At 36.6% G+C, this 23,189-nt stretch overlaps 1 protein-coding gene across 8 annotated transcripts in view; it reads left to right on the top strand.

Annotated features, from left to right (window-relative positions):
• LOC101887637 (pericentrin) overlaps window positions 1-21,626 on the top strand; it is a 103,315-nt gene extending 81,689 nt beyond the window's left edge. For 4 of the 8 annotated variants that reach the window (XM_059129233.1, XM_059129236.1, XM_059129234.1 and 1 more), the window contains 3 exons: window positions 14,718-17,794; window positions 17,867-17,977; window positions 20,527-21,626. In XM_059129233.1, the coding sequence (XP_058985216.1) occupies window positions 14,718-17,794; window positions 17,867-17,977; window positions 20,527-20,821 (3,483 nt within the window). In that variant the 3' untranslated portion in view covers window positions 20,822-21,626. Of the gene's footprint in view, window positions 1-14,717; window positions 17,795-17,866; window positions 17,982-20,526 lie in introns of those variants that run through there. The other 4 variants (XM_059129239.1, XM_059129237.1, XM_059129240.1 and 1 more) reach the window with 1 other exon arrangement.
• The last annotated feature ends 1,563 nt before the right edge of the window (window positions 21,627-23,189 follow it).

The following is a 23,189-nucleotide window of genomic DNA, read 5'->3' as shown; positions in this document are numbered from 1 at the left end:
AGCATTTTATTGAAAAAAATGTAGATTTTCCCGTTTACAAAAATGATTTTCTATAAACATTTTATGAAAAAGCTCTGTGTAGCCATGTAATTTTTTGGAGGTTGTGGAATAATTGAAAGTGCTTACGAATTGTTACCAATGTTGCAAAAACATGTAACCTTTAAAATGAGCCCGTTCAGGGTAAGTGTTTTTCCTAAAAGTGTGTTTTTTCCAAGTTTAAACAATTTTGATATTTTGTTAATGTGTTTATGATGTGTTTTTCTAATATATATGAGTGCATGTACATAGTATTTGTTTATAAAATTTTTGAAAAAAAATGTTTTGGCTTCTTTGCCAAAATTTTATATATTTTCACCAAATTTAAACAACAATATCAAAAACTTGTCGTGCCAATTGACAGGTGGTGTGGGTTCTTCAAACGATAACAACAATCTGTTTATGATTTATTATAGGAAATAATACTAAGTGGATAATTGTACATATGTATACAAAATAAATGATACAATAAAGCATAGCTAGCTACAGGTTTTAAAAGTTATTTATTGCTGGGAAAACTACCGCTTTGAAAAAGAGAAATTGTAGTACATTTAAGGTTTATATTCCTGGTTTTACATTCATTCAGAATTCTATTTCCCTGGCCATCCTCTATTTTTAAACACGATTTCTGTATGGTTAAACAAAAATTTACAATTGTGGTCGTGGCCTTCCATTAGAGGCTCCTATTTAAATATTAAATAAAACTAACATGGAAATCATGATTATTTATTTATCCTCTTTAAAGTTAAAATTGTTGAATAGGAGAACCTATTAAATTACTGGAGGACTTCCGTTGAGTGACATACAAATTAGCAAAATACTTTCCAATTTCTGTTTTAAAGCCCAGCTGCCAAATATATTTTTGCTAAAACATGTCAAAAATGTTATTTAATGAAAACAAAAAGATCACTGAACTCAAACACAATGTCATAAATATTTGAAGGAAATGTTAAATGAATTTTCGAACAAAAATGACTGACATCTATGTGCAATTCCGATTAAACTTTTTCTAAAATTTGAGCGTGTATTTGTATTTATGTATTTAGGTGTCTAGTAGTTGAAACGACTATTTCGATCTATAAATTTTACTAGTTACTGGTAATCACCACTATCTACTCCCAGTCTACTCGAAATGCTTTAGACTGACGAATCTTACATGGAGATGCCATAGGGGTGAGTCAATGGTTCCTTGTTTGTACCTGTAACCAGTTGATTTGATAGTCAGTCATGATATGCGACAGAACTATTAGGTTGCAATTGTCTTTGCTTTCAAAGAGTGTTTTAAAGAGAGGAACATTGACTATTATCATATCAAGCGCTAATCTATAATCTAGTACGATTTTTAAGATTTGTAGGTTTTGAAAAACTACACATCAGAACCATTAAAGAAAGGTCAGAAATCGGGCGGGGCCGACTATATGATAACCTACACCTCTATGTGTATGTAGTAGAGCTAATATCGGGAATTTATGGGAAGTAGATCATACCAACTATGATCCAAAAAATGTATAGTGCATGACTTCGATAAGGATTATATTAAACCAGTAAGGAAAAGTCAAAAGTCAGGCGGAGCCGACTATATGATACCCTACACCAAAATTCATATTTATTAGAGCTCCCGTAACAAAAGAATTTATTTGAAGTAGATCACACAACTCATCAACATTTGGCTTTAGAGCAGTTATAATTTGGTTTCAGAGGGAACTAATATATGGGAGGCTGAATCGATTTTCACTAAATTCGACGGAGACATTTTAATCGCTTATACCAAATAACTTTGCTATAGAGTGCTTGATGCAAATATATATATGAACCGAGTTCCACAAAATGGAAACGTACGTCCTGAAATTCACTCCATTTGGGCTGATATTAGCCATTATTTGCACAATAAACCTGATATCGGATAAAGATATATGTGGGAGTTATATCCAAATCTAAACCGATAAAATTTGGCAAATATATTTCTGAGCCCTATAAGATATCGAATGTAAGACACTTAAACACCAAATCGGATAAAACATATACAAGGCGAGCTAAAAAACTGCAACAAAGTCGAACGCCATAATATTTTTTATTTTTTTTTAATTCATTGAATGAAAGCCAAAATTGTCAGAAATAGCATCAAATTTTAGAATAAGTTTAGATTTGTTCGAATTGGGTTACGAATTATGGCCTTCAAAAGGCCAATGAAACCATCACACGCTGTCCGAATGTTGCTCTGCGGTATTTTGGCCCATTCCTGGCGAAGCGCTTGCTTGAAGTGATCGACACTTTGGTATTTTTAAGTGGTAACCTTGCTTTCTAAAATACTCCAGACACAGTAGTCCAACAGATCGGTATCCGTAGATTTTGGTGGCCATTGTCCGCTGGAAATGAAGCGAGGAACCTCATTTTGTAACCATTCTTGGGTGGCGCGTGCTGAGTGCGATGGTGCTGAGTCCTGTTGAAATGTCCAAGGTCTGCGGCCAAAATAATTGCGTGCCTACGGCTTTAATACACCCTCCAGAATATTTTCGCGTACTATTCGGCATTTATTCTGATGCCACGGTCAATTAATACGAGCGGAGAACGACTATCGGTTATTATTTCAGCCCACACCATCCCCATGGCCGGCGCTTGAGTTCTGTTGACCAATCGAAGGTGCACATTTTCAGCTGCTCTGGATAACGAATGTTTTCTCATCGGAGAAAACCAAATTCGGCAGTTCACCACTTTTGGCCAAGCCAAGCAACTCTTTAGCTCTTTTGAGTCTATTTTCTTTCTGTTGCGGTGTAAGTTCTTGCACTTTTTGGAATTTCATGGCTTTACGCTGAGCTTATTTTTAAATATTTGCCGAATGGAATATTACGACATGTTCAGCTCACGAACCATTTTTCGGCCACAGCGACGCGGGCTTCGATCAAGTCGCTTCTTTACTTTTCGAATAATTTCTGCTGATGTTGCTATTTTCTTCCGTCCACTTCCTTGGGCTACGCTACCAGTATCACGGTAACGAGCAATGTTACGAGACACACATTTAAATGCTGGAGTGCTGTAACGATAGCCACTTGTGGTTTTCCAGCCAAATATAAAGAAATCACACAATCACGCTTGAATTCCATCACGAATAACATTTTTTCCGGACGAGTGGCTTGGAAATGCTAGCATTCTAAAATTGGTTGCAGTATATGTATATCATTCTATGGTTCTTCTATACATGGAAGGCCATCCATAAGTCTTATGTACTTGAATACCTTTCATAGAATTTCCATGCCTATTAGAACTTCTGTTAGACTTTATACATGTTTGACCCTCTATGGGTATTTCATAAAAAAATACAGCTTGTATTTGTATGATATTCTAGGAGGAATTTATATAGGGATTATCTACATATTTTTTTGTATATAGTTCAAGCATCTGTAGGGCTTTTATACATAAAAGATCTTTCTCTGGTCTTCTATGGACACCACTATGGACACTTCTTAAAGACACCATTAAATTGCTTTAAAGACAATCATTATATCAATTATATTTCCCCGGTTTTGTGCCAGTTTCACTTTTTTTCCGACATACACACATACAAAAACTACCATACTTTTCCCACCCGGTTTTCACCCATTTATATCTCTCGTCTAGCATGTATTTACTTTCAATGCTTCTACAAAAATATTGTCATCGTCGGCAGAGATGTCATTCATATATATATAATAAATTGTGGTTTCTCTTTGATTATATTGTAGCATATTTTCTTGCCTTCTTTTTGTCGCAAGTGTCCGCTGTCTGATGAACCAAAAACATAAGCAAGCTGCAACAACAAAAAAACAACATTTGTGTTTTGATTTGTTTTTGTTGTTTTTGTGGTATATTTGCTTCAATGCTACTAATTTCGTAATGGGAGCGCATAAATATACGCCGTACAAACATTTTTTAGGGATATTTGGGTTTATGAGCTCAAAACCAAAAATATTTCTGTGTGTTTCTGTTGGACCATAGATAAATATAAACGGGGTAGAGATATGGCCTAAATTTTGCATATTGTACGTGATGTATTTTTATAGGTTTGTCAGTAGAAAAAGATAGAATGAAACAACGAAGGGAAGGGGCTGAAAAAAGACCAAGAATCACTTGATTAAGGGCTAATAGCAATAGGGCAATAAAAAGTAATTTATCTTTCTGGAAGTTCTGGAAGAAGCTTGTCTTTATACAAATAAAGAACCGTTTTTAAAGGTACCATAAGGGGTAGGCCGATATCTATAATCTTCACAACATATCTTCTGTTAGTAGATATATTGAGACGTGTGAAGTTTGAAAAGCATCGGACTCATATTTCGCTTCCGGCGTATTGTTATTAAAATTTTGATCCCTCTGTGGAGGAGGTACCAGAAGGAGTAGATCGATCGGATATTTATTTCACATTTTATGAGAGATATAATTATTCCAAATTTTGACCCGTTGTGGGGGAGGTACCAGAAGGTGTGGTCCGATTTCTACCATATTTATAACATATCTTGTGCTGATGGAAATTCTGATGTGTATCAAATCTTAATGGAATCGGATGTTAATTTCGCGTTTTATGAGCTTTATGGATATTCAAAATTTTGATTCTTTGTGGGGGAGGTACCAGAAGGAGTGAGCGATATATTCCTTCGGTACACCAGACCTCAGATTTTATAAATTTATAATTATTCAAAATTTTAACCCTTTGTGGGGGAGGTACTTGATGGAGTGGATCAATATTGCCCATGTTGTCACCTGAGCTAGCACTGATGTAAATATTAGGATTTGCAAAGTTGAAGCAAAATATAATTATCCTTTCTCTTTTTGTGCAGAAAAAATATTTTTTTTGTAAATTTTGACCTTTTGTGGGGGATGTACCAGAAGGAGTGGACAGATATTGCCCATCTCTAAACTCCCATGTTTGGACCAAATCGGACGGACCGACGAACATTGCTAGATCGACTCCAAATGTCCTGAAACGGATTTGGTCCAAAAAACCTAGAGTCTAATTTTTTTTCGACATGGCACGTTTTGGCCGTTTCAAATGATATAGAGGGTATATAGCCATATGGATGAAGGTATAAAAAATTTTTGAAATTTAATTTCATCATGATCATGAGAAGTTAATTAAGTAAATCCAATTCGACCTACCTACCCTTCCCCAATCTCTTTATGATTTAATAATGTTTTGAACTCACATTAACGTAAAAGTTTGAAGAACTCCTCATCATTCATTTTAAATCCATCTGTAATATTTCCCATTGCATTTATCACCATCATGAGTTCCAGAATCTCTATGGGACATGAGGATGAGGATGATGTAATATTACCAATTTGTTGTTGCACATTCAATTTGTTTCACTTTATCCCACCACCACTTTATCCAGCTTAGTTGCTAGCCATTCCCTTTCATTCCATGGACCCAGTCAGTTACAGTTTCTGTAAACAATGAATTCATTTGTTTACATAAAGCGGAGAAAAATTACAACACTCCAGCCCAAACATACAGCCCTTTTGTGGTAAATATCAGAATTATTTTAAAGTGTATCGTATTTTTGGGAAGATATTTTCCCTTTCCAATTTTGGAGAAAAATTGTTTCATGTTACTTTAAATTGTTTCCCTTTTATTTTCCTTATTTATGGTTTGTGTCATTTTACACTTGTGCTGCAATAAATTGTGTGTTTTTTTATGTTCTCCTTCAGTTGCGGTTTCTTTTATTTTCTGTGGAAATCAAATTGGAGTGGGAGGAAACATTTTATAATTACATTGAGATGGCGTTAAGGAAAATGAGATTTTTATCAATGAATTAATTTTGAAATAAGAAGAATTGAAAAGAGCCTTTTAAAGATCTGTGAGAGATAGGAGACCTTCTCTAAACCTTTCACAGACATGAAATCGTATATAGGTCTTCTTCTAATTTCTACAATTTTCTTCATGGTACAATTATTTAAAGTAAATCTCTTAAATCTTAAAATTTAATTAGACTACGTTAGCTTAATCATTCATTTTCCTGTTAAAGAAAAAAGTTTTTAGGTCGTCTGAGGACCTTTTATAGTTGAAGGCCTTCTGTGTCTCTCTCGTAGATAGAAAAAATTACATTGATGTACTTGAAAGACATTTTATAGAGTTTGTAGATCTTCAACAAACTGATGATCTTCAACACCTGATGTAGGTCATTTTTATTATATCCTTAGCCATATGGCTAGAGAGGAGATATATCATTTGATACGGCTAAAACGAAAATAACGGTTTTAGACCCTAGGTCTCTTTGGACCAAATCCGTTTCAGGTCATTTAGAGTCGATCTAGGGATGTCCGTCTGTCTGGCTGACTGGTGCGCATAATAATTCTCGAAGGGAGTATCCGATTCGGTCCAAATTTGGTACATCGTAATATTATTATCAAACTTAGATCGAGTTCGGAGATGGACAATATCGGTCCACTACTTCTGGTACGTCCCCCACAAAAAGTCGAAGTTTTCAATAAAAATATTTTACTGCACAAAGAAAGAAAGTATAAATCGATTTGCTCCAAATTTGTAAATTCAAATATTTGCATCAGTTCTAGGTCAGGTGACAATATGGGCAATATCGGTCCACTTGTAACTCTTATAAAATGTGATGTAAGACACCGACTGACTTCAAATTACACACATCACATTATTTTTACTAACCTAAGCTCTGGTGGAATATATCTGACCACTCCTTCTGGTACCTCTTCCAAAAAGATTCAACAATTTGAATATCCTTGAAGCGTATAAAACGCGAAATTAACTTCCAATTCCATTCAGACTTGGTACATCTCCAAAATTTCCATCAACACAAGATCTGTTTTAAAGATGGTAGAGATCGGACCATACTTTCTGGCAACTCCCCTCCCACAATGGATTAAAATTTGAAATAATTATATCTCTCATAAAAGGTGAAATAAGCATCCGACTCTCTTAAAATTTCACACATTTTAGTATTTCTATTAACGCAACATCTGGTGTGGAGATGAGATATATAGATCTACTCCTTTGGTACAACCCCCCACAGAGGGATCAAATTTTTAATAACAATTCCCTAAAAATGCGAAACAAGCATCCGATTCTTCAAGCTTCCTGCTTGGAAGTCTGAAACTAAGAGGAACTACTTTTCTCTTTATGATAACCCTCAACCGATCTTACTTCGTTTACAGAGGACCACCTAAAAACGACTTGGAGGAAATGTTCTTAGGCATCTAAGGATGATTGAACAAATCTTTAGACTCTGTTTCTCCTTATCCTCCTTGCGGAGGTGAATGACGAGAATCATTCGATCTGATAATTCTGAATCTTAAGACCTTTTTTTTAATTTGTTAGGGACATTTCTCCTCTATACGTTTAGGTTCCTGATGATCCACTTCCGGTAAAAGTCATCGGCCTTATTAAACCTTTCACGATTTTCAGTGTCGGCGCGGCTTGGCGAAGATGTATTTCTACAAATGAACTATCTTTTTGTTTCCATCGTCGGGATCGTCGGTTCTTAACTAGACACCGAAATGAACGTACTACAAAGGAAAAGGGTTATTTCCAGTGGTCCGAGGCATTTCCTCATCCATTCAACGACGATGGGATGATGGTGACATCATCGAATGAAATTGACCTTCCCATACTTCCTATGGCTCATGGAAACAGTTTTTTTTTAAACTACATTGTTCTATAGCCACTTATTTTTAATTCAAAAAACTTTCCGAATAAGCCTGCCGCTTCCTGAGGTCCAAGACCAAGTATTAACGAGCATCCGTAAGAATGCAGTGGTACTCTTGGTTCAATTCGTAAACGCTACAGGGTATGGATGGTCATAAAGTTTATTTTTTTTAACAATTCATATATGTATACAGATTGATGGGAATTCTAACGTTCTTCCTTACCTAAATACTCCAAAGCATGAATATATTGTTGATTATGTGAAAATATGGCGCCCAACGTAATATTTTAACACTATTTTTTTTTTTATATTTGGAAAATGCAAAATAATGTTTACGTGCAGCATCGACGTAGTCAGAGTGGCCCGAGGTGTAATAGGTAATATGTGACGCCCAGAGTTTTGGGGGTATTGTAAGTTTGATTGGGCCAAAAATTATGTAACACCTCGAAATATTGGTCCCCCATATAGGAATGTATATATGTATCTTTCTATCTCGCCGAGCTGAGTCGATCAAGCTATATATGTCCGTCCGTCTGTCCATGTTAATTTGTAATCACGTCCAATACTCACGAAATTGAAATTGGGGATGGGGATGGAGTCAGAAGCCTATTATTTTTTGAGATGATAAAATGGACCAAAAATGAATTATTTCTGATTTTGCAGTTGCTCTAGAAAGCACTATCATAGACCAAACGACGCGAAATTCAGCATAGAGTTAGGGCTGGGCAAAAGTCTAGCATTTTGGATTACCATTGGATTATATTTTGTGAAATTGTTTTGAATACCTTACAGAACCATAGAGGGCATAAATATAGGGCAACTTCCCGGACAAAAGCCAATCGCATTTGTGCAGGGCTGCATGGCATTATTTCAAGAAAGAAATCTACCAAAATCGATTCGGACCTAAGGGGGGTCTTCCAAAATAATTTAATGTTGTAGGGTATCACATGGTTGGCCCCGCACGTCTATAGGCTTTGCTTAATTGTTTTGAAGTATTTTCATAGTTTAATGAAAATGTTGTCTTTAACACATTAGCCCATGCACTCCAGTATTACTTCCAAGTATTACTTAAATCACAAAAGATGATTCAAATTAACATTCCAAGATTCAACGAGTTCATAGTCCTTTCATTGAATAAACTGAACTTTTGTTGTTATAACTGACCTAACAATTTGCATTTTAAATGCAAAGTAACATCAGTATAGCAATTGAAGTTGTGGATGGTGATGGCGAAGGAGATCTCTATTCAACGGCACCAAAACTTCAATGACAACAATAATGGACGCCATTAAACTAAGTATGAGCTCAACAATTGAAAAATAAACACCAATAAATTTCTTGGGGAATGCATGCAAAAGATGACTGACTGACTGACGGGCTTGCTGTTGCGAACACATGTTGGAAAGTGTTGGCCTTTTTTTCATCATCTCCCAAGTGGGGAGGAGGAGATATAAGTACGGATTTTAATATGTTGCCCCCGAAAGAAATCTATTGAATCATTAAAAGTTCTTTGTTTAAAAAAATATCTTTGCACTTTAATGGGTGGGAATGATAAAGTTGAGCCATTGTAACGGGTGTTTCTACTTAAGGATTCCAACTTCCGCAACTGTTTACTATCATGAGGGCAAAATTTTAATTTGTTTGATAATGCATAGGGTGATTTGATACTTTTGAATAGAGTATGGAAGTGTGTTGGTATGAAAAGTTAGGGGGAGTGATGTGATGATTTGAAAATTTGATCTGGTATCGTATTTTAACAATCGGACTAAGAACTTTTTTGTCGCATGAAAACAATGTCTTCGTAAAATTTAAAGCGCTTGCTAAGTTAATAGTTTTCACTTGTCCCAATAGGTGGCATTTCTAAAGAAAAAAAGTGATCGATCCTCTATCGTACTGAAATCTGGTATTAGGTACATGCTTACAGTGTTTGGGTCCAGTTAATTGTTGGGTCTTTGAACCAATTGATGTCATACCTGAATCAACATCATGAAGCCCATCGAATTTGGAAGGCAGTCAATCTCACAAAAGTCGTACCATATTTTATCCCTTTACCATATTTTATCCCAGGAGACAGCTCTACAACTGTGCTTTATGGAGGGTTTATTTTGGCTTTTATGGGAGTTAAGTCGTCATGGCTTGAATCTAATAACATTACTTTGGAGCTAGTCGCCTTGGAGTTCAGAGAATTTTTCAAACGTTCGAACATAACAAAAGGTATGATTGTCGACTTTAGCGGCGCCTCTTCCGATTCTGTAAATATCACTTAGAGTGAACAGTCGATGGTAGGATTTAGGTCTCTTGTGTTATTATCTTTTTTGCTAAACTTTCAACTAACTCTTGGCTATAAACTATACCTCTAAGACTTTATTGGTCAGATTACCGGCAAAACTTCGAATTACTCATTCCGATACAAGCTTCAGACTTGGTTGTTAAGAAATTGATATTTTATTCTGTCATAATTTTAACCATAACTAATGAAGCATCTAAAATAAATTGAGTCGAATTGTCATTAAGCGCCAGTTTTTCTAAGGCGATCGAAATGAAAACGGAACGAAGGTATTCACTCGAAGTCGAATTATATTGATTTTCTCTGAAATCACAGCCATCTTTCGACTGGTTCTACATATACCATACGATATTCAACTGAAGTGTATCTTTACAGCACTGATAAATCAGTGTGAAAAAAATTGCAGATTATGTAAAAACAAGTAAGGAAAAGTCATAAGTCGGTCGGTGTGATACCCTACACCCCTATGTATATTTAGTAGAGCTCCGTTAAAAAAAAAAATAATTTATTTGGAGTAGATCATACCACATTTCAACATTTGGCTTTAGAGCAGTTATTGTTTGGTTTCAGAGGGAACTAATATATGGCATATCCAATTCTGAATCAGTTTTCACTAAATTTGGGGGGAAAAATGTAATCTTTTATACCAAATAGCATTGCTATAGAATGTAGGATATCACTTCGAGAAGGAGCCGAGCCGAGTTCCACAAAATGAAAACATACGTCCCGAAATTCACGCCATTTGGGCTGTTATTAGCCATTATTTGCACAATAAACCTGAAATCGGATTAATGATATATGAGAGCTATGTACATCCAAACCTTAGCCGATCTCGATAAAATTTGGGAAAGGTTTTTTCGAGCTTTATAAGAAATCTGGTACCAAATATCATTGTTGTCAAATGCATATTACAAATATGAGGGACTTAAACACTAAACATATATGTGGGAGCTATAGCTATATCCGAATAGATTTTCACCAAATTTAATGTACTTTCTTCTAGACCAAATTCGGTGGGATGTACCAAAATTTTAGGACTTTTTGACAGATATTCGCCATTTGGTGCCCAATTAACCCGAAATTGGTTGAAGATACATATGAGAGTTAAATACTAAATCATAGCCGATCTTGATACAACTTAGCAGAGGCATTTTTAGGCTGTATCTAATATCTGATACCAAATGTCATTCTTGTGGGGCGCATATTACGAATGAGGGGGCCTTAAACACCAAATCGGATGAAACCTATATATGGGAGCTATAGCTTTATCTGAAAATATTTTCTCCAAAATTGATGTGCTTCCTCCTACAATGAATTCGTTCGGATATGCCAAAATTCAGGTCATTCGATCTGATATTGGCTATTTGGTGCACAATTAACGCGAGATCGGTCGAAGCTATATATGGGAGCTATATCCTAATCTCAACCGATCTAAATAAAATTTGACAGAGGTATTTTCAAGCAGTATCTGATGTCCGGTACCAAATATCATTTTTGTCGAATGTATATAACGAATGTGAGAGACATAAACACCAAATCGGATGCAATATATATATGGGAAACTGAACCGATTTTCTCCAAATTTGATGTACTTGCTTCTAGATTGAATTCGGTGGGATGTACCAAAATTCAGGTCATTTGGACTGATATTGGCCATTTGGTGCCCAATTAAACCGAATTCGCTTGAAAATATATATGGGATCTATATCTAAATTTGAACCGATTTTCACCATTTTCAATAGGGTTCGTCCTTGGGCCACACAAATATTGTTTGCAAAATTTCATCTCAATCGGATATTAAATGCGGACGGACAGACGGACTGACATGCATAAATCAACTCAGGAAGTGATTCTATGAAGATCCTCAAAAGTAACTATACCACTATGTGGTATAGGGTATAATGAGCGACACATATGTACATTGGGCGCTATTTTGAATATTAAACAAATTTTGTTTAAAACCTACCTTAAAAGCTTGCATATTATAATGCAATAAAAAATGGAGAAAGGAAACGAGAATAGTTCAAGGTCAAAAATGTCCATAAATTATTAAACCTTCCTCGAAGACCACCACTTGTCTGCCAGTCATCTGGAGTATCATTTACTTTGTGGCCAGTGTAAAAACAAAACAATCTCTGCACTTGTATTTTGTTTTAATACTGCGATGGTGGTGGTGGTTGGTGGTGCAACAAAATATGGTCTGCAAAATTACGGCACAAATAGAAACGCAGCTTTACTTACTGCTGAGCTCTCTCTCTTTCAATGAAAAAACAATTCAATCAGTCGGTGGTGTCTCATGGTGATGGTGTTTCGTGTGACCAACAAAAAATCGCTGGATGACAAAGACAAAGGCAAAAATGAAATGATAAAAAGAGATCCAATGATGATAATCATGACGACAATTTTTGTTAAAAGCCCTGGCTAGAGAGGTGTGAAGAGGGGGGCAAGGAAGGAAATGGATGGTAGTCGGGCAGCTGCTGGTAATTCAGTAGGGGTTTTATATCGAAGTACTAATATTGTAGAGTACACCACCATTGTTTTTTGTGCGATGCCCTGCCATACTGTCTACGAGCTATTTTGTGCGTTAAAATGTCACGAACCCTATGGCGTTTATATTGGATTTTAGTGGAGAACTTATTTTTTTTTAGCAGGGCCACCTACCAACGTCAGACAATCAATGCAAGTGTGTGGCGTTCGCGTGAGTATATACTTATAGATGAGAGAGACGCCTTTTGTTGTACACGTTGCTAGTTATGCGGGGGAGATTATAAATCAAAAAGAATGATACAGAGTTGGATTTTTAAAGGTGCAAATAGATTGCAAAAATTAAAGGGATAATAAAATTGGCTTTTTAAAGTGGAATTTAAAAGAGGAAAAATTATGTAATTAGTTTCTGAGTTAAGTTCAAGCCTGAACATTTTTCCGTTTTAATTGCCAACAGTTGTTTTTTTATACCTTACACCACATAGTGGTAAGGGTATTATGTCTTTGTGCGTTTGTTTATAACATGGAGAAGAAAGCGAGATAGACCCCTAGTTACTTTTGAGGATCTTCATAAAATCACTTTCTAAGTTGTGAACAAAATGCTGGTCACATTTATTATCCGATTGAGACGAAATTTGCTAAACAATATTTGTTTGGCCCAAGGACGATCTCTATTGAAATTGGTGATAATCGGTACAGATTTACATATAGTTCCCATATATCTTCAACCGATTTCGGGTTAATTGTGCACCAAATGGCCATTTTCACCCAAAAGTCTAAATTTTTGTACATCCGACCGAATTCAGTCTAGAAGAAGGTACACCAAATTTGGAAAATCGGTTCAGATATAGCTATAGCTACCATGTATATGTTTCATCCGATTTAGTGTCTAAGACCCTCACATTCGTAATATGCATTCGACAACAATGATTTTTGGTACCAGATATCTTAAAGAGCGCGGAAATACCTCTGCTAAATTTTATCTAGAACGGCTAAGATGTGGATATAGCACCCATATACAGAATGAGATAAAAAAAATGCAACAAAGTCAAACGCCATCATTAAATAAAATAGCATCAAATTTTAGAATAAGTTTACATTTGTTCGAATTGGTCACCTTTGGCACGAATTATAGCCTTCAAACGGCCAATGAAACCGTCACACGCTGCCCGAATGTTGCTCTGCGGTATTTTGGTCCATTCCCGTCGAAGCGCTTGCTTGAGGTGATCGACACTTTGGTATTTTTTAGTGCCAACCTTGCTTTCCAAAATACTCCAGACACAATAGTCCAACGGATTGGTATCCGGAGATTTTAGTTGCCTTTGTGTATACTTTCGGCGAAGCGAAGCAACTCTTTACCTCTTTTGAGTCAATTTTCTTTCTATTGCGGTGTAAGTTCTTTCTTTTTTGGAATTTCAGTGGCTTTACCCCGAGCTCATTTTTCAATATTTGTCGAATAGAATATTGTGATAAGATCAGATGACGGGCCATTTTTCGGCCACTGCGACGCGGGTTTTGATCAAGTCCCTTTTTTTAATTTTCGAACCATTTCTGCTGATGTAGCTGTTTTTTCCGTCCACTTCTATGACATCGGGTTACCCTACCAGTATCACGGTAACGAGCGATGGTACGAGACACAAAAGATTTATTCACATTTAAATGCTGGAATGCTCTAACGATAGTCACTTGTGGCTTTCCAGCCAAATATAAAGAAATCACACTATCATGCTTGAATTTCATCACGAATAACTTCTTTTCTGGAAAATACTCACCAAAATGCTTTTGTACGCTTGTAAATAATATAATGAGCTGTCACTGGAGTAATTTCAACAGCTGTCGGACGAGTGTCTTAGAAATGACAGCAGCCTGAAGTTGGTTGCAGTGTTTTTATCTCACCCTGTATATATTTTTAATATAATCCTTCTCGAAGTGATATCCTACACTCTATAGCAATGTAATTTGGTATAAAAGATTAAAATGTCTTCGTCAAAATCAGGGAAAACCGATTCAGATTTTTTTAAACAAAATCCCACATCTTAAAATTACGCGGCGTTAATTATAAAAATATAATCATGTTGTGCGCCATTCTCACCACCTTCAAAGCATTATCAAAAGCTTAGATCGATTTCAATTCTTTCGCTTTAGAAAAAAATACTCAAATTTACTTGAAAATAATCCTAATAAGTGCTTCTTGAATATTGAGTTCCAAATGTCAAACCCCTACTATAATATTCCTTTCTCCTCTTTCTCTCTCCCTCCTTTAGGAACTTCAGGTTGAACGGGAATCGCTGCAAGAGCGCATGTCCGAGCAAACACAGCGTATCTCAGCCTTGCAATCACGTCTCGAAGAACAACGACAGCGGGCCGAAGAGCTACAAAGGGCCAATACCTCTGATCTAAATATTCGCATACATGATCTGCAAAATGAACTGCAAACGGTGCAGGAAACTCTCTCGAATCGTGACAAACAAATTGCCACCATGAAGCAGCAATTGGAGAAGAGTAAAATGGTCATAGATCGCTTGGAAGCTGAACTAGCGGTGGAACATCAACCAGATCGTAGTGCCATAGAACGGCTGGAAAATGAACTCAAGCAGAAGCAGGTGGAAAATCAAAAGCTTAAGGATAAAATAAAAAATGAAATGATTAACAAACTGGCATTGCCAGATCTTATGGAGACCATGTTGGCCGATAAGAATGAAGAAATCGACCACTTAAAGGAACAGCTGGAAACTAAAGAAAAGGAACTGCAAAATGTATTGGACTCCACACAGGCTTCTTCCTCGCTGGGTTTGCTGGGCAAGAAACCGGAAGAGGTTGGTGGTTCGAAACTAAGTGCACGGACCCTAAGTGACATTGTATCCATATCAGAATTTGATGAACCGGATGTTGTTAGACGGGCAGTAGGGGCCAATACCAGTTCTCCTCTGCTCTTGCCTGAGGGCAGCGGGGGCTTCTTGCAACACACCATGGATACCACCAAGGGTGCCGTGGCCAATCTCACCCACAAACGCACTGAAGACCTAACCGGTTTTGCCACTCTACATCAGGTCAATACCTTTGATCATCCTCACTACTTCCAAGATCCCAATATTTTGTTGGGCTCTGCCCAATCGGCGGCCTCAAATACACCCACATTAGTGCCAAGACAAATAAATTTCTCAGAATTCGCCGAAGATTCAAAACTTAAGACGCCCAGCAACTATCAAAGTCCACGCCAAGTGGAGGAACAACGAAAAGCTATGGAAGAAGATAAGGCCACCATAGAAGCTTTGGGCAAACAAATCGTGGAATTGCAGCAACAAATTGAAAAACTACAAAAAGAGAAAGAGAAGGACTCGGAAGACTTGGTCTCCTCACAACTTCGCCTGAATGGCTTGCAGGATGAACTGCAAAGCTGCCAACGCCAACTTGAAGAATTCAAACAAAATTCAGAGAAAATCCAACGATTGGAACAGGAGCTCACCAATAAAGCATTGGAAATTGAGCAGCTGCAAAGGGATCAAGAAAGATGGCAAAAGGAACGTTCCGATTTGCTGAGCAAACATGAGAAAAACATGAAAAATCTGCAAGAAAGTGAAGAGGTATTCAAGCGTCGCGTCCACGAATTGGAACAGACAATTTTGAAAAACACCGAAAAAGAGGTGGAAGAAAGGGAAAGTCTACGCAAAGAGCTGAGAGCCATAAGCGAAGCCCATGAGCAATGTAAATACACTGCCAAGGATAATGAGAATCGTAAGAAGGAAATTGAGAATTTCAATTTGGAAATAAAAGCCAAAGACGAACGCCTCCTCACACTCTCCACCAAACTTTCCATTGCCGAAGATAAAATTGCCGATCTTCAGAGGCAAATTGTCAACTTGGAAAGGGAAGTGGAGAAGTGGAAGCAGCAAAGCAGTGATAATAGCTCTCGACAATTCTCCGTCGATGAAATTGCCCAACAGGTTGAGAAGGAGCTGAACTATTCTGCCCAATTGGATTCGAATATTTTGAAAGCCATCGAAAGCGAAGAAGAAAACAATCTGGATCGTTCGCATGTGGACAAAAATGTGGTCATCGAGGCACCTGGCACCACAGATGATGAAAATTTCACCGGAGAACGGGATCTGCTCAATCAGTTGGAAGCGTTGCGGGCACAAATTGCCGTAGAAAGAGATCATGCCGAAGAGTTGCGTCGAGAACTCATGGATGAGAAACAACATTCCCAGGAAGTGCAAGAGCAAGATGTCCTCATCATTGAAGCCATGCGTAAACGTTTGGAATCTGCATTGGCCCAAGAGGATGAACTGCACAAACATTTGGATATTGAGCGGGAACGTTGTGAACTGCTTCAGACCCAGTTGACCACTCTACAGAGAACCGATAGCCGACGAAATTCTTCTCTACTAAAATCTCCCACAGAATCGCCACGCAAATCGCCAAGATCTTTAACTGATTTCGAATCGGAATTGGCTGAACGTTTAAAGAGTGAAATTAAACTACTTACCGCCCAAAATGAGAGGGAACGTGAGAGATCGGCCGATTTGCAAAGAAACTGTGAACGTGAGCGCTCTCGTTACGAAAAGGAATTGTCGGAACGCATTGAATATTGCGACAAACTCAAAAGGGAAATGGATAAGATGGCCCGAGACAAGGAAAACGCAGAACTGGAAATTGATCACCTGCAGGAAAGGCTGACCCTACAGACACAGGAAATTGAAAGCCTCGAAGCACGTATTGGTAGTCTACAAGCAGCCGAAACCAGACGTTTTACCCGCAAGAAGCAGCAACAAAAAGAAAATGCACAACTCATGGCCGAAATGAAGGAACTAAAGAGTCAACTTGCTCTGATGGAAATGGAAAAGGAGACACTTAACAAAACGATTATTCAACTACGTTATGACTTGGAACGATCTGCCCAACGCGAAAATAAATTAGCCGAGGCCTTGGCCAATGCAAATTCCCAACTGGCAGCCCGAGAGGGAACCACCTCTGTGCCCGAACAATTCCTACAAAAAATGAAAGAAATTAACACCCTGCTTGCCGAGAATACCCAAGAGAATAAACAAATGGCTGAAACGGTTCAATATCTGGTCGAAGAACGGCGTCAGCTGCAACGAAAATGTGAAGAGCTGGAGTTGCAATTGGGTGGCAGTGCCAATGTTTCAGAACTCGAGGAGCGTTGCAATCATTTGTTGGGTCGCTACTTACGTGTCGAATCGCATCGCAAGGCCTTGGTTTATCAGAAGCGTTATTTGAAAATATCCCTGCAAAACTATCAGGACAGTGAGCAGAAGGCACTGGCAGCCTTTAATGGTGGTCAGGCGCTGCAGCAGGCGAAACCTAAAAAGAAATTATTCAAGTAAGTCTCGAAGAAAATGGAATTATTAGTTAAGACGAAAGAAACTAAATGTTTCTTTGTTTTTATTTTCAGGACTGTTGCCCTGGCCATTATTGCCATACAACGCATGAAATACATTGGTCGCATTTGGCATACTGGAAAACGGATTGTTTCAAAGTCGGTGTTTACCATCACACAACAGAAGTAAGTTGGAGGGTAGATTTTTAATGGAGATCTGTGGGACCTGTAGTTGGCGCGAATTAGATTTTAGATTTAACTATTTAGGCAACTCTTCATAGATGTAGCATTGCAATGGTCAAAGAAAAATCTTCATATTCTGTATACTGGAACTGTATCTAAATCTTTGAGACCATTTACCGCAGGATCTTGGCTTTGCTTGACTTAGGACGATACACATTGTTTGCAATAATGGGTTTGCAGGGTTGTGTATCTCAAGAGAAATTAAAACACACATGTTCCTGTTGCGTTGAGATTTGGCGATATTGAACAATTACCTGATCTTCATTTCATTTACAACCTCTTGAGTTTGCTAATATTGACTTTATTTATTTTTTACTGATTTATAATTCTCCTTAACCATATCCACGTTTAATCCCAAATTGTTTTATACCCAGCTCTGCTAACGGTAAAAAGCCCTTGGTGACCCTAAATTTACAAGTGAAACTTAAAAAGAGCAGTCGATCAAATAGAACCGAATAATGTTAGTAAATTTATTTCAAATGCAAATGTAAATCTTAAATTTGATGCAAAAAAATGTGTAGAGTTGGGAGCTTGTCTTTAGATCTTTTTTTCTGCACTGTACATACATACATACATATATTTCAATGCACTTTTTCTAAGTAGTTGTGTAGATTTAGTCTCATTTCCACATTTCGGTTATTTGAATTTTGTTTGAACTGGAACAATTTCGAAATTATTTATTACGTATTGTAATTATTTCAGATAGATAATCGTTTTAAGCCCCCTTTCAAGGTTTGATAAGTTGGGCATACTCAGGTCAGAAGAGCCAACCAAAAATGTGCTGAAAACAGCGGTACTTTAAGAATAGAATGATCCGTAACAAAAGTAGATAATACCACCTATCAACATTTGGCTTTAGAGCAGTTATGACTTGGTTTCAGAGGGAATTAATATACGGGAGGCATATCCAACAATGAATCGATTTTCCCTAAATTTGACGGAGAAATTTTTAACTTTTATATCAAATAACATTGCTATAGAGAGCATGATATCACTTCGAGAAAGATTATATTAACAAATATGTATCGGAGCCGAGTTCCACAAAATGGAAACGGACGTCCCAAAATTCACTCCATTTGGGCTGATACTAACCATTATCTGCACAATAAACCTGAAATCGCATTAATGATATATATGCTAGATCCAAATCTTAGCCGTTCTCGATAAAATTTGGCAAAGATATTTCCGAGCTTTATAAGATATCTGGTGCCAAATATCATTGTTGTCGAATGCATATTACGAATGTAAGGAATTTAAACACCAAATCGGATGAAACATATATATGGGAGTTATATCTATATCTGAACCGATTTTCTCCACATTTGATGCACTTCTAGACTGATCTCGATCGGATGTACCAAAATTCAGGTCATTTGGACTGATATTGGCCATTTGGTGCATAGTAAACCCCAAATCGGTTGAAGATATATGGGAGCTATATCTAAATCTGATCAGATTATCACCAATTTAAATAGGGTTTGTCCTTGAGCCAAACAAATATTGTTTGTAAAATTTCATCTCAATCGGATAATAAATGCGACCTGCATTTTGTTCACAAGAATAGATGGACAGACGGACGGACTGACATGATAAATCGACACAGAAAGTAATTCTATGAAGACCCTCAAAAGTATGGGTACATGGGTCTATTTAGCTTCCTTCTCCATATTACAAAAAATGCACATAGACATAATACCCTTACCACTATATGGTGTAGGGTATAAAAATATTTGACCTCTAAAAACGATAATAACGACAGGAATATTTGGTAAAAAAATCGAATTCCATGAACATTTTGAAGGAATATCCTATCCTGCCGGACTTTACATTTATCGACTTGGGGTATAGAAAAGTCAATTTGTTAATGTTGATTTATTTTCCTGTGGTAAAAATCGCAAAATTCACTTTTAATATTCATACTTCATATCATAGATTTTTTGTCCACTTCTTATTTTTATACGAGCCAAAATAATTTTTATATGAGCCAAAATGCAATAGTGTTTTTAGATTTGTTATTATATTTTTTAGATATTGTCCATCAGAGAGTTAATCCTTCTCTTCATCTGTTGGCAAGAACTAGACTTGAAATAAAAAAAATGTGCTTAAGTCCGCTATTCATTGAAAAGTTTAAATCGAAAATTAATTCCTTGCAAATTCGCAAATTTTTTTATGAAAAAACTTTACAGTTTCCTCTTGTTCACGACAAGGTATCCCTATTTACAACTATAACATCCTCCATTCGATTAACAATATAACATTGTAGGCATTGTCATGTTTTCAAATTGATATCTGCAATCCTCAAATTCCAAGATCATTCTCCACCCCATTTGTAGTCTTTCATCTTTCATTCTAACTAAACGCCAATTAAACATCAGTTTCGCTACCAAAATACACCGCATTTTTGGTTTTTTCATGAATGAATTTTTTCTTCTAAACTATTATTAACCGTTATTTTTCATTTTTATTCTTTTTTCCATCCTTTTTAACAAAAGACGTTCTCAAGCGCCAACCATAAGCAGCCCCATCATTACCTCCTCCTCGAATGGCCAACAACAGCAGCAGCAGCAACAACAAGCAACACAATTCAACAATGGACGTCTTTCACCACATGTCGGCAGCTATGCATCCCAGAAAATTCTGGATAGACCTTTGGCTCCGCTAAAGACACCAACCTTACTGAATGGTGGAAATCGAACTCCACTCTCAGCTGGCTCTACAGCATCTGTGGGAGCAGCAACAGCATTTGAATGGCCTAAAGTAACAAATAATAAATCGAAGAAACTTTAAAATGATTTCGGAAAACATACTACAGAATAATGCTCAACAAATAACCAAAATTCAAGCCATATTTTTTTTTAAAACAGAACAAACAAAATTTAGGAATTTAAGATTTCATTGTTAAGTTTTAGAGTTTAAGAAAATAGCACATCCCTCCCTAAATGTAATGTTTCCATTTCCTATTTATTAAGTATCAGTTTCGTTGCAGCGACTTCAGCAAAGTACAATTTTAGAAGTCATTTTGTAATTGAGTCTGTATGCGTCAATCTATGTGGGTTTGAGACCCACCACCCTTATTGTAACTAATCATATCGTATCCTATATTATGTTTTTTATCTTGTATTCTAATTTTGTATATGTCTGTGTATTCCTCGAATATTGCTTTATAAAAGTTTTTCCTTCTCTCTATTGTTTAATTCTAAAGGTCCAGTATTTTTGTTTTGGTACAACTTATGCTAGCTGTTAGGAATTAAACACTAACACACCTACATATATGTAATTTGTGAATTTATATGACCCAATTTTTTTAAGTAAAAAGTTTAGAAGTAGATTTAAGTTATTATTTAATCTGTCACTGGCCTCCTCCTCCTGCCCCATTTATTGCAACTACCCCAAACTGACCTGTGTTTTTATTCCTTCATCCCTCTATTGTGTAACATTTTAGTTGTAGTCCCTAAATTTTAGTTTTTCTCGTTTCTAAGTCTAATTTTAAACCTTTTTTACTTGTTTATTTTTAATTTATATTTATTTAAGTCATCCCTAAATTAAAAATGAAATACAACCTTTTTTATAATAAACTTATTTTCAAAATTAAGTCCATTTTGTTTTATTTCCTTGCTTGACACGCTTTAATTAATTTCATTTTCATATAATCATTTTGCCGTCCTTCCCCATACGATGCACCCCAATTATAATAAAAGAAGTGCCTTCGTTAATCTCACCTGTTGATATAAGAGTTTATATTTTAGATATTTTATTCGAAAAAAAAGCAAACAATAAACGATAAAGTTAAAATGAAAATGTCAATGATATTTTATTATTTGATATTATGATTAGTTGTTATGCCTTTCAACATATGTAGCATGGAGGGCATGGTATGATTGTCATTACATTTGTAATTCAACCAAATAATCATTTAAGATGCAGGATAGTTATGGTCACAGTTATTTCTGACTTAGTTGATAAAAGAGGAAATGACTTGGGTGGAACAGAGAATGAAGGAATTGGACACTCCATTGTAAAGCTGACTTTATAGCGCGAACGACTGCTGTGAACCCTCTCAGAAAAAGGATTATTTTTGCAAAATAGAATCATGACCTTCAGACTAGTTGTTGACAGTTGGTCGGTACTTTTCCATAATATTTTTGAACAGACTAAGGCTAAGTTGGAGATTTTTGCAAGTAAGGAGGCCTACCAGTATGTTCAGTGTGAGATAAAAAAACTGCAACAATGTTAAACGCCATAATTTTTATTTTTTTTTTTTTTCATTTTATTGAACGAATTAGATTTCTTCGAATCGGTTACTTTTGGCACGAATTATGATCTTCAAACGGCCAATGAGACCGTCACACGCTGCCCGAATGTTGCTCTGTGGGACCTTCAGACTTATTGTTGACAATTGGTCCGCACATCTCCATAATATTTTTGAACAAACTACTCTTGCTTTGAACCATGGTACAATGAAGACAGGGAAGGCTAAGTTTGGAAAATTTTGCAAGTACAGAGTGAGATGAAAAGACTGCAAAAAGTCAAACGCAATAGTTTTTACATTTTTTTTTTTATTTTTTTTTTTTTGAATGAAAGAAAAACTGTCGGGAAAAACATTAAATTTTAGAATAAATTTAGATTTGTTCGAATTGGTCACCTTTGGCAAGAATTATGGTCTTCAAACGGCCAATGAAAATGTCACACACTACCTGAATGTTGCTCTGCGGTATTTTGGCCCATTCCCGGCGAAGCGCTTGCTTGAGGTGATCGCCACTTTTGTATTTTTTAGTGCCAATCTTGCTTCCAAAAATACTCCACACACAATAGTCCAACGGATTGGTATACGGAGATTTTGCTGGCCATTGTAACCATTCTTGGATGGCGCGTGCTGAGTGCGATGGAGCTGAGTCCTGTTGGAATGTCCAAGATCTGCGGCCAAAATGTTTGCGTGTCCAAGGCTTTAATACACCCTACAGAATATTTTCGCGATAATATTAGGCATTTATTCTGATGCCACGGTCGATTAATACGAGCGGAGAGCGACCACCGTCTGTTATGGCGGCCCACACCATCACCATGGCCGGCGACCTCTTTGACAAGTAAACACGATAATTTTGTTTGTTTACAAACTGTTGGACAACGAATGTTTTCTCATCGGAGAAAACCAAAT

This window comes from Musca domestica, unplaced genomic scaffold (assembly GCF_030504385.1).
Source record: "Musca domestica strain aabys unplaced genomic scaffold, Musca_domestica.polishedcontigs.V.1.1 6, whole genome shotgun sequence".
NCBI lineage: Eukaryota > Metazoa > Arthropoda > Insecta > Diptera > Muscidae > Musca > Musca domestica.
The sequence above is the reverse complement of the archived record's forward strand: the minus strand, read 5'-3'. Positions and strand labels throughout refer to the sequence as shown.